We start from the raw sequence: 11,885 nt of genomic DNA, 5'->3' as shown, positions 1-11,885 counted from the left end.
AATAAAAATCTTAAAAAAAAAAAAAAGCAACTTTCTGAGAAGAAAATTATATTCCCAACTTTGCCAAGTCACTTAAGCAGAGGATCACATGTGATAGCAGTTAAAATAATCAGACTGTTTAAAAAAAAATCAGTCAAAATTCATTATTTTGCCTTCACTAAAGAATTCAAACTTAGATCAGCATAATGATAAAATCGATGTAAACACTAGCAAGTATCATGCGTCCACTTGTTAGGACAGGGAAGGGGAAAGGAGAAAGAGGACATCAATTGTTTTAAAAACAGTAGGACCACACAATGGGATGGTCGTCAGCAATAAAAAAGAATGAAGTGCTGATACATGCAACAACACAGATGACTTCTGAAGACATTACACGCCGAGAAAGATGTCGGTCACAAAAGAACACATGTTATTTTCCACTTAAATGAAATGTCCAGAATGGGCAGATCCACAGAGATAGAAATAAATTAGTGATTGCCAGGGGCTAGGAGGTTTTGGAGATTGGGAGTGACTGCTCAATTGTATGGGGGTTTCTTTTTGGAGTGATGGAATGTTCTGGAATTAGATAGTGATGTGGTTGTATACCAGACTGAAAATACTGAAATCCACTGAACTGTATACTTTAAGGTAGTGAATCTTACATTATGTAAATTGTAGCTCAAAAAAACCCTTATTTTTACATCAGGCATGCACAATAAGATGGCTATAATCGAAAAGCAAAGTGATAACAAGCATTAGTGAGGGTATGAAGAAACAGAATGTTCACAGCCTGCTGATGAAAATCTAAAAGGGTACACCTACTTTAGAAAACAGTCTGGCTGTTCCTTATAAAGTTAAATGCCGTGTTACCATTTGACCCAGCAAATCCCACTCCTCGGAATTCACTCAAGAGAAATGAAAACATGTCATACAGAAACCTGGGCAAAAATGTTTGTGGCAGCATCCTTCATAATAGCCCAAAGTTTGAAACCACTTGAACATCCATCAACTGATGAAAAATATTTATCCAATGGAATATTCTCAGCCACCAAAAGGAGTGAAGCAAGGATGCATGCTACAACATGGATGAAACCCAAAATATTTTGCTCAGTGAAGGAAGTCAGCAATAAAGGACCACACGCTGCATCCTATATGGTCTGTATGTTCGCATCCCCCCAAAACTCATGCTTTGAAAACCAAATGCTCCATGTGATGCTATTAGGAAGTGGGGCCTTTGGGAGGTAATAGGTCAGGAGGGGTTAGTGCCCTTATAGAAGAAGCCAGAGAATGGGATTCTGAATGGGATTAGTGCCCTTATAGAAGAAGCCAGAGAAAGCTGCCTTGCCCCTTCCACCTTGTAAGGACGCCATCAGCAGTCTGCCTCCCGAAGAGCCTGCACCGAACTTGCTAGCATTCTGATCTTGGACTTTCCACATCCAGAACCCTGAGCAATAAGGTTCTGTTCCCTATAAGCCCTGAGAGAGTGGACCTTAAAACACTGCATTATTTCATTTATATGAAATGCCAGAAAAAGCAAACCTATAGAGAGAGAAGGGGGATTAGTAGTTGCCTATGGCTGGGGAATGGGGAATTGGGGAGTGATGGCTAAGGAGTATGGGGTTTGGAGTCCAGGAAGAGGTGATAACAATGTTCTAAAATTGATTATAGTGGGGCATCTGGGTGGCTCAGTCAGTTAAGCGGTTGCCTTCCGCTCAGGTCATGATCCCAGCGTCCTGGGATTGAGCCCTCCAGCAGGCTCTCTGCTCAGCCGAGGGCCTGCTTCTCCCCCTAACTCTGCCTGCCGCTCTGCCTACTTGTGCTCTCTATCTCTCTGTGGAATAAATAATAAAAGTCTTTAAGAAAAATGTAAAGTTGATTGTAGTGATGGTTGCACAACTGTGAATACACTGAAACACTGAATGGTACACATTAGATGGGTGAATTTGATGGAATGTGAATTATATCTCAGTAAAGCTCTTAGGAAAAATAAAGAATAAATCCAACCACAAAGTTTTAGAAGCACAGAGTCCTGTCGCTGTACCCCCTCATTTCTCTGACCCCCTTTACCTCCCTCCCTCCAGCCTGATAGCTCTAGTGGGACCGCCTCAGCATTTCAGGGAAAGGTCATTAAACCAGAACAGTTTAAGATTGTCTCCAGGCCTAGCTGTAGCCCCATCTGACTCCTCCCCCGGCGGACCTTGATGGCTGTTGGGCACCATGGACACTTTCTAGGTGTGAGTAAGACCTCATGTCTCTGGCTGCGCCCGGGATCCGATTCGTGCACAGAGCTCTGGGCCCACGGCGGGAGGGGGTGGGAGGTGGGGCAGAAGATACAGCCAAGGTCCCAGGTGGCAGCCTGTCCACCCTCCCATCGGGCGAGCAGGCTCCCTCCCGCCTCCACTGAGTGCACCCAGGGTGCGGGCCGAGCTCACGCCGATCCCCGGGAGTCGACCGATCTGCAGAACAGGCTTCCTGAGCGGGTGGAGCCGCGGAGAGGTTCCCAAACCTGTTACACCAGAAACCCCGCAAGCCAGTCTCTGAGTCCTCCACCCCCGGCTTCCACAGCCCACACCTCTGCGCGAAGGGGACGGGAGGGAATCCCAAAGGACGCCCGGCCTAAGCGAACCCTGCAATCCTGTCTCCCGCCCTCACCGCTGCGGGGTTCGGGCGGGGCAGGAGTGGGGGGTCCCGGCAGAGGGAACGCGGCCCCGCCAGACTGCCGGCGTGGGAATCGGGGGGCCCTCGCGGTCGCAGCGCCCCCTCCCGGCCCAAGCGCAGGCGGGCTCCTGAGAACTCGGGTCCCCCGCACTGCGGGGAGGAGGGACGCGCGTCGGCCGGGTGACCTGGGCTGCGGGCAGCGCCGGGGCGGGGACTCGCGGCGGGGCAGGCGGGCGCGGCGCGCAGCGGGGCGGCCCCTTCCTGGCTCGGCTCGTCAGCCTCTTTCCCCCCGAGCGACGGCGCCACCCATGGCGGAGGTGCTGGAGCCGGACCCCGCGACAGCCGAGCGCGCGGCGGCCCAAGCCGTGGAGACGCCGGGGTGGACGGCCCCGGAGGACGCGGGCCCCCAGGTAGGCGCCTCCCGCGGGCGCGGACGGTCGGGTGCGGGGCGGAGCGCGCTGGAGGATTTGCAGTGGGACCGGAGGGTCCCGCAGATTTAAGTAAAAACTTCAATTTTTTTAAAAAAGTTGTCTGGGTCCCCGGTTCCGTTCCTGCTCAGAGGAGAAAATTCGGTCGGTTAGCCATAACCCTAGGTCATGGCCACATCTCCATTTCAACTGGCCACATCTCAGTTTCTTGTGAGGTTAAAAAAAGAAAAAGGAATTGATCAGGTCTCAGAGCCCGCAGAGGACTCTCCAGCCCAGAGGACCTAACAGATGCTAGCTGTTATCTCAACGGAGCGACTCCGGACCTCTGGGGGCGGCGGAGGCCTCCACAGTCTCTCATCCCAGGATGGGAGCCTCGGGGGAGGGGCCCCGCCAGGTCGAAGGAACCAGAACCAGGTGGACCTGAGATCAAAGAACCTGGACTGTTGCCTCTCACGTCTTGCCTTCTTTGAATTGCTTCCCCCAGTTTTCTCTGTTCCATTTTAGCGAAGTTACGAGATCCGGCACTATGGACCCGCCAAGTGGGTCAGCACTTCCGTTGAGTCCATGGACTGGGATTCAGCCATCCAGACCGGTTTTACAAAGCTGAACGGCTACATTCAAGGCAAAAATGAGAAAGGTGAAGACAGTTTACCTTATAATTATATATATTGTGGTCGAGTCCCCTGGCTTATTCTTGTGTTTTAGCTTATTAAAGAGAGATACTTTAGAATAGAAAAATAATGAGATCATCAAAGACTTAGTGTGTGAAGACAGGGACTCTGCTCAGCATCCTGAGCAGAGTCTAGAGGAGGCTAGTGCTTTCAGCCTCTGTTCTTGCCTGTTTCTGCTAGATGAGCTAGGCCTCTGTGTAACTCCTGTTAAGTCCATTTCATGGCTAGTGCTTCTAGGTAATTTGGTGACTGGTAGGTTAAGAGTCATCAGGAAGCAGGAAGGTACAAAGAACCCAAGATTCAGGGTCTCAAGATATCTGGGTTGGTCTCTTTCGCTATTTGTGTTTTAGCAGGTCACCTAGCCTGTGGGATCTCAGTTTCTGAATTGTAAGAAAGAAAGAAAGAGAAAGAGAAAGAAAGAGAGAAAGACAGACAGACAGCCAAGACTGGACTATATGATCTCTAATTTTCCCTTCCATCCCTAAAACTAGACTTTATTAACCAAAAATATTAATAGTAGAGAAAGTGTTTAATGTGGCCAGAGGATAATTGAATCATTTTGCCCTTATTTTTTAAGGATGAAAATTATCTCAAAGGTAAATTTTAAGTCAGTAACATAATGTAAGTCAGGAAACTCCAACCAAAAAATAATAGGTTACATTTTTAGAAGTAGTCGTAAAGAAACTAAATCTGTTTTCACAGTCTTTTCATGGCATTAAATATGTTATTTTATGGTCCAGAGATGAAGATAAAGATGACAGCTCCGGTGACAAGCTACGTGGAGCCCGGTTCAGGTCCTTTTAGCGAGTCTATCATTACCATTTCCCTGTACATCCCCTCTGAGCAGCAATCCGATCCGCCCCGGCCCTCAGAGTCAGATGTCTTCATTGAAGACAGAGCTGAAATGACTGTGTTTGTACGGTAAGTGGTAGATAATTTATGGCCCTGCCCACTGCTAGCTTTCCTTGCCTGCTCTCGGTTTTGCTCCTCTGCAATTTCAGCGGGCTTTTCACCCTTCTGTCAAAAAAGAGGTCTAACGCGTTTTCGTGGTGTTTCCCTCCTGGCTTAGTTTTATGTGTTACTAAGGGGCTACTGCAAGATAAAATCAATTCATGTAATGAAGAGCTTGTTGCACACCTTACACAGCTAAGACACGATGCACATTATTCTCCACCTACCACTGAGGTAACCCTGAACAAAAGTCCTAACACACAGGGCACAGTACCCGTCCTCCTAGCTTCTAGATTCTGATAGCCCCAGACTCTTCCTCTGTGCCCCAGCCCAATGGATGCTGGCTGTTTCTGGCAGTCATTGCCTCTCTTCGTCAAGTGTTTCCTTGTACTATTTCTGGCTTCCAGTACCTGTTCAACACATTCTTAAATTCTCTCTGTTGAAATATAAAACATGCACAGAACATGCTAAGACTCTCGTACTGGAGTCACTTTATTCCTTTCTCCCTCTTGTTACCACTCACCCGCTAAAGGAATCTGTCTCTGTTTCCACAGACAGTCTGGGGGAGCCCGTACTATCTCCTTGGGAACGCCGTCGTCACCGTCAGCAGTGCCCTTGCCTGTCATGTGATGACCGCTCTTGCCCGTGTGACCCCTGGGGCCTTCATGTATTGCCTCGTCTGTTCTCTTGATGCTGATTCATCCTGTTATGTCTCAGAAAGTCGCTGTCTTGCCATTCATCTCCTCCTGTTCCTCTCTCTCACCCAGGAAGTGATATTGACAGCTCGCATTGACCCCCCACGTCAAAGCAGACTTGCTCTGGGTGATCTGTTTATAAAGCTTCAACCACATGTGTCTAGTGACTCTCAAAATTTGGTGTATCCAGCCCTGATTACCCTAATTGCTGGACATTTCCATTGGGGGGTAGGTGGGGATTAAACTCAACAGCTCTACAAATGAGCCTTTTCCCAGTCCTCAATGTATGTGAGCAGTGACCTTCCTCCACCAGATAACCTCCCCAGCAAGGACTCCAAGGCCATCATCAGTGCACTCTTCCCTGACAACTGGTTGTGAGATCTGATCCAGTCTCCTTGGAAATGATCCATAATTCTGTTTCATTCTCCCCTTCCCTGTGACTTCTTCAGGTCGTCATCTACTAGGAACCACACGTTAATCATCTCTGTATCCCTCAGGGCTCGGCACAATGCCGGATACTCAGTAGATGCTCGGATGTCTCTTCATCTCAAGTCTTGACTGTTCCACTTCAGTAGCCTCCCGGCTGCTGGGAGTAACCTGTCCTTCCCCTCGTGCTCCTCATAGGAATCCATGGTCTTTCTTACTACAACAACAGCAAAACAAAAACCCCAACCCGTTACTTCACTAGAAATTTTTGTGACTTTCCACTTGCTGTGGGGGGAAGTTCAGATTGTTTACAATGTCTTTTATAACGTGGCCCAGCCGTGTCTCCCCACTAGTTATGTTCCGCAACCTTCCCACTCTTCCCCAAGCAGCCCATGTTCTTCCACATCTCTCCTTTTTCTTGAGTTTTTATTTAAATTCCAGTTAGTCAACATACAGTGTCATATTAGTTTCAGGGGATTCAGCACGTCCATCCATCACCCGGAGCTCTTCACAACAAGTGCCCTCCTTCATCCCCATCACCTGTCCCACCCCTCCCCCACCCACCACCCTCTGGTAACCACCAGTTTGTTCTCTATAGTTAAGAGTCTATTTCTTGGTTTGCCTCTCTTCCCCCCCCCCCTTTGCTCATTTATTTTCTTTCTTAAATTCCACATATGAATGAAATCATGGCATTTGTCTTTCTCTCACTTGTTTTGCTTAGCATAATACTCTCTAGCTCCATCCATGTCATTGCAAATGGCAAGATTTCATTCTTTTTATAGCTGAGTAATATTCCACTGTGTATATATACCACATCTTCTTTATCCATTCACCCATTTGAGCTGTTTCCCTGTTTTAGCTGTTGTAGATAATCACGCTGTAATCATCAGGGTGCATGTATCCCTTCGAATTAGTGTTTTTGTATTTTTTTGGTAAATAACTAGTAGTGCAAATTGTGTCTGCACCAGTTTGCATTCCCACCAACAGCACAAGAGGGTTCCCCCTTCTCCACATCCTTGCCAACACCTGTTGTATCTTGTGTTGATTTTAGCCATTCTGACAGGTGTGATGTTGTATCTCATTGTAGTTTTGACTTGCATTTCCCTAACAAGTGATATTGAGCATCTTTTCATGTGTCTGTTGGCCATCTGTTTGTCTTCTTTGGAGAAATGTCTGTTCATGTCTTCTGCCCATTTTTAAATTGGATTTGTTTTTTTAGGTGGTGAGTTTTCTAAGTTCTTTATATATTTTGGATACTAACCCTTTATCAGATATGTCATTTGCAAATAACTTCTCCCATCCTATAGATTGCCTTTTAGTTTTGTTGATTGTTTCCTTCACTTTGCAGTTTTTTAATTTTATGTATTCCCAATAGTTTATTTTTGCTTTTGTTTCTCTTGCCTTAGGAGGCATATCTAGAAAGATTGCTACGGGCAATGTGAAAGCTACTGCCTGTGTTATCTTTTACGATTTTATGGTTTCAGGTCTCACATTTAGGCCTTTAACCCATTTTGAATCTTTTTGTGTATGGTGCAAGTAAGTGGCAATTTCATTCTTTTGCAGGTTGCTGTCCCATTTTCCCAGTACTCTTTGTTGAAGAGATGATCCAATATCCCATTGAATATTCTTTCCTCCTATGTCAAAGATTGATGATATAATTGTGAGCTTAGTTCTGGTTTTCTATTCTGTTCTATTAATTTATGTGTCTGTTTTTGTGTCAATACCATACTATTTTCATTCCTACAACTTTGTAATGTAACTTGATGTCTGAAATTGAAATGCCTCTAGCTTTGTTCTCTTTTTCAAGGTGGCTTTCACTATTCAGGGTCTTTTGTGGTTCCATATAAATTTTACTGTTTGATCAAGCTCTGTGAAAAATGCTGTTGGTATTTTGATAGGGATTGCATTAAATATGTAGATTGCTTTGTGTAATATAGACATTTTAACAATGTTTGTTCTTCCAATCTATGAGCATGGAATGTCTTTCCATTTCTTTGTGTCCTTTTCAGTCTCCTTCATCAGTATTTTATTTTTTAAAAGATGTTATTTATTTGAGAAAGGGAGAGTGAGAAAGCAGGAGTTGGGGGAAGAGAGGTAGAGAGAGAGGAAGGAGCAGAATCCCCACTGAGGAGGGACCTCCTCCCTCCCTCCAACATGTGGCTTGATCCCAGGACTCTGGAATTACGACCTGAGTCGAACGCAGACGTTTAACCAACAGAGCCACCCGGGTGCCCCTTTCATCAATATTTTATAGTTTTCAGAGTACAGGTCCTTTACATCTTCGATTAGGTTTATTCCTAGGGATCTTATGGCTTTTGGTGCCATTGTAAATGGGATTGATTCTTTAATTTCTCTCTCTGCTGTTTCATTATGGGTGTATAAAAATGCAACAGGTTTCTGTAAATTGATTTTGTATCTTGCAACTTTACAGAATTCATTTATCAAATCTAACAGTTTTTTGGCAGAGTCTTTCAGGCTTTCTATATATACTATCATGTCATCTGCAAATAGTTCAAGTTTTACTTCTTCCTTGCCAATTTGGATGGTTTTTATTTCTTTTTGTTACTGGATCACTGTGGCTAGGACCTTCCACATGTCTTTACCCGTGACCTCAGGCAGGTTTCTCAGATTTTCCTTGCCCAAAGCTCTTCTTCTGTAAAATATATATAGTTATAGTAACAACCTATCTCATAGGGTTGCCATGAAGATTAAATGAGTTGATTTCTGTAAAATATTAAAACGTGCACCTGACTTTGCTACTAGTTCTAGCTCTTCGTTTCTCCTCTTCCTGGAGCATCCACTTTTGTCCTTTAGGACTTGGATCAAATGGTACCTCCTCTGTGATGCCTTCCTCACTTTCTCCAGTTAGCTAGTCACTCTGTTCTTCTATTATTCTAAATTAGAGTGATAGAGGTACAGACTGTAACTTTCTCAACAATTCAGGAACATGGTCCTCTGTTCATACCCTGCAGCTCCTAGCAAGGCAGGTGCGTGGGAAGAGACTCATATGTTTGTGTACTGAATAAAGCTGTGATGGGTCATTGTAGAACAATATGTATTCGGAGAACAAAAGATGATTTCTAACTAGGGGGATTCGAGATTTGATGTCAGGGCAGAAATAGGATCTGAAAGCAAGTTTCCTTTGGGCAGAACAGACTAAGCGTTGGCTCTTCATTAAGGAAATAATAGATTTAGGAGGTAAACATATGGTTCAGAATTATCATTATTGGTCAACATTCTGAAAATTAGAACAGTTTCATCAATTTATCTTCAACATTTTATTTCATGTACATGTGCGTATTAGATTCCTACACTATTTGATGAGGGTTTAAAAGATACTGTGTGCCAGGAACAATTCTAGGTGTCTCATGAACATCGTTGAATGAAATACACATGGTTTGTACTTTGAGACCTTACATCTTACCTGGAGAATGGTAGGACTAAGCTTTTCCGCTGGCACATTGATAATAGAACTTATGCAAAAGAAGCCATATTGGGAATATCCATGATTTTCTGTTTCCTATTCTTCAAAGTCAAATTCATCATCTATATATAACAACAACTTAGCTAGGTCTGAGTGCTGTCATGATTTAACCTCAGGATAGTTTTTTTTTTTTTTTTTTAAGATTTTATTTATTTATCAAAGAGAGAGAGGGGGAGAGAGCGAGCACAGGCAGACAGAATGGCAGGCAGAGGCAGAGGGAGAAGCAGGCTCCCTGCTGAGCAAGGAGCCCGATGTGGGACTCGATCCCAGGATGCTGGGATCATGACCTGAGCCGAAGGCAGCCGCCCAACCAACTGAGCCACCCAGGCGTCCCAGGATAGTTTTGTTTATATACTTGAAAATCTACACTTAAACTTCGATTCTCTTTTCCCACTTGTTATTTAAATCTTTTGACTGTCTTTTCTTCCCCATCCCCATAGCAACCTCCGAACTGGCTCCTTCCCTCCAGTCTCTTTTCCATCTGTCTTTCCCAGATCGATCAAGGCACTTTTGTGCTCAGCATCCTTCACAATAATCTCAAAAGGGCCCTGAGCCAACATACGAGATTCCCCTTTCAGGCTCTGACTCACCTTTCAGAGCTCATTTTGTGCCTCACTATGAATTTGTGTTTTTGAACTTTGGTTGCTTTTCTTCTCCTTCCCCTTTTCCTGCCCAGCAAAGCCATCCACCATTCCAGACCGAACCCAGACAACATCCCTTACCCCTGATTCAGAAATATCCTCGGTGTTCCCAAGCATATCGATCCTGTCTCCATTAAATCTCTTCTCAGGCTATATGTAAAGAGCTGCCAAAATGTTCCCCTCTTCCATTAGACTATAAATTCATAGGGTCGAAACTCTATCATAGTCCTCAGTAATGTGGCACCTACCCTTTTCTTCAGGGGGATGGGGGGGGGGAAGGGAATGATTCCATAACAAATTAGAAGCCTGAAAGGGAGTCTTCTAAAGGGATTTCCTCTGACCAGCAGCCTCAGCATCATGGGGAGCTTGTTAGGAATGCAGATTCTCGGGATCCACCCCAGACCTCCTGCGTCTACATTTGAGCAAGATTCCCAGGTGACCTGTACACACTCGTGAAAGTCTGAGAAGCAAGAGTTAGAGCACGAGATGGTGAAAGTTCCAAATCTGCCTGCCAGCAGCTGGGACGTATGCCTCTTCCTGGGTCTCCTCCGTGTGTGGCGAGGGGCGCTGGGAATGGGAACCAGAGGAGAGGAATGGCCTGGTCAGCTGCTGAGGGGGAGGGGCCGGGAAGCTGCACCTGATCCAGCCTTCATCGTGTCCTTCTCAGACTGACATTTACATCGGCATGAACATCCCTCATGGTTATTTACTTTCTCCTTTGCAGGGCTTTCGATGGATTCTCTAGTGCTCAAAAAAATCAAGAACAACTTTTGACATTAGCAAGTACTTTGAGGGAAGAAGGAAAAGTTTTCAATGAGAAGGTTTACTACACGGCTGTCTACAACAGTCCTTTCAAGTTGCTTGATAGAAATAACGAAGTGTGGTTGATTCAGAAAAATGAACCATCCAAAGAAAATGAATGAGGAAAAAACCCCAGGAAGTTTCATTTCTTACTGTAGACATCAGCACTGCATACCTGTAAAATGTAGAGTAGTTGCTCTACTTGAGAGAACGATGAATTGAGCTTATCTCCAAGGTGCCTTTTAATGTTTGAAGCTTTATCTAGATACACAGGGAACAGAGGACAGTATTCTAGAAACATGTGAATCAGTCACAGCTCTGGAGGATTTTACTTCTGTGAGGCTCCCGGGAAGTCCTGTTACTTGACCCTTCTTCACATGATGTTGCCTTTTTCAACTTGGATTTGCGTCCTTTGGATGTTATCCCCTCCAGATATTATCAATAAAAATATTAAAGAGGTATTTTGTGTGGCACGGCTGTGAAGCCTCATAAGGTGAAGTTCAGTTGAAAGCAAAAATCAGATTCTTGGGGTGCCTGGGTGGCTCAGGTATTAAGCGTCTGCCTTCGGCTCAGGTCATGATCCCAGGGTCCTTGGATCAAGCCCCACATTGGGCTCTCTTCTCAGCAGGGAGCCTGCTTCCCTCTCCCACTCTCCCCACTTATGTTCCCTCTCTTGCTGTGTCTCTCACTGTCATAAAATAAAAAATTAAAAAAAAAAAAAAGACTCTATTTAATTATGCCTGGTTATCCTGGTAATGCCTTAAAAAAAAAAAAAAAATCAGATTCTTTTGCACCTGACCGGGTCACATTCTCTGGGCTACTCTTCCCCATCCTCCCAACTACCCCCACTGCATAAGAAAATTCTAACCATACCTAGAAGGGTCAATAATATTTCATGACAGAGACCAAATTTATGAAGTTAGGGACTTCTATCCTATTTTGAAACTCAATAAAGACATGTTCTTTCCCAAAGGCATGTATACAAACATGCAATTTTAAAATTCACGTGCATTTTTTAAGTATTTCATGCAGTTTGGGAGGTCATACAAAAATGATGATAATTATTGAACGAATGGGCTGCCACAGAATCAAGGTTGAAATCTGTGCCTGATTGTATTGGAACATGCTTGTCCTACAGATGTCAGATGAAC

The 11,885-nt window shown here is 44.8% G+C and overlaps 1 protein-coding gene across 1 annotated transcript; it reads left to right on the top strand.

The window, feature by feature from the left end:
- The first annotated feature begins 2,794 nt into the window (after positions 1 to 2,794).
- HEBP2 (heme binding protein 2) lies at positions 2,795 to 11,195 on the top strand. Its single transcript, XM_082731081.1, has 4 exons — positions 2,795 to 3,047; positions 3,570 to 3,702; positions 4,477 to 4,657; positions 10,658 to 11,195. Exons 1-4 carry the CDS (start codon positions 2,946 to 2,948, stop codon positions 10,854 to 10,856), a joined length of 615 nt encoding a protein of 204 aa, XP_082587207.1. The 5' UTR covers positions 2,795 to 2,945; the 3' UTR covers positions 10,857 to 11,195.
- The last annotated feature ends 690 nt before the right edge of the window (positions 11,196 to 11,885 follow it).

This window comes from Mustela nivalis (genome assembly GCF_964662115.1).
Source record: "Mustela nivalis genome assembly, chromosome: 5".
NCBI classification, from domain to species: domain Eukaryota; kingdom Metazoa; phylum Chordata; class Mammalia; order Carnivora; family Mustelidae; genus Mustela; species Mustela nivalis.
This window is presented reverse-complemented; position numbering and strand designations above follow the sequence as displayed.

Excerpts from the sequence above, each read along its gene's own strand:
- HEBP2 (XM_082731081.1), top strand. The coding sequence starts at position 2,946 with ATGGCGGAGGTGCTGGAGCCGGACCCCGCGACAGCCGAGCGCGCGGCG. Across the intron at positions 3,048-3,569 it reads CGGAGGACGCGGGCCCCCAG|CGAAGTTACGAGATCCGGCA; the intron begins GTAGGCGCCTCC and ends GTTCCATTTTAG. Across the intron at positions 3,703-4,476 it reads TCAAGGCAAAAATGAGAAAG|AGATGAAGATAAAGATGACA; the intron begins GTGAAGACAGTT and ends TTTATGGTCCAG.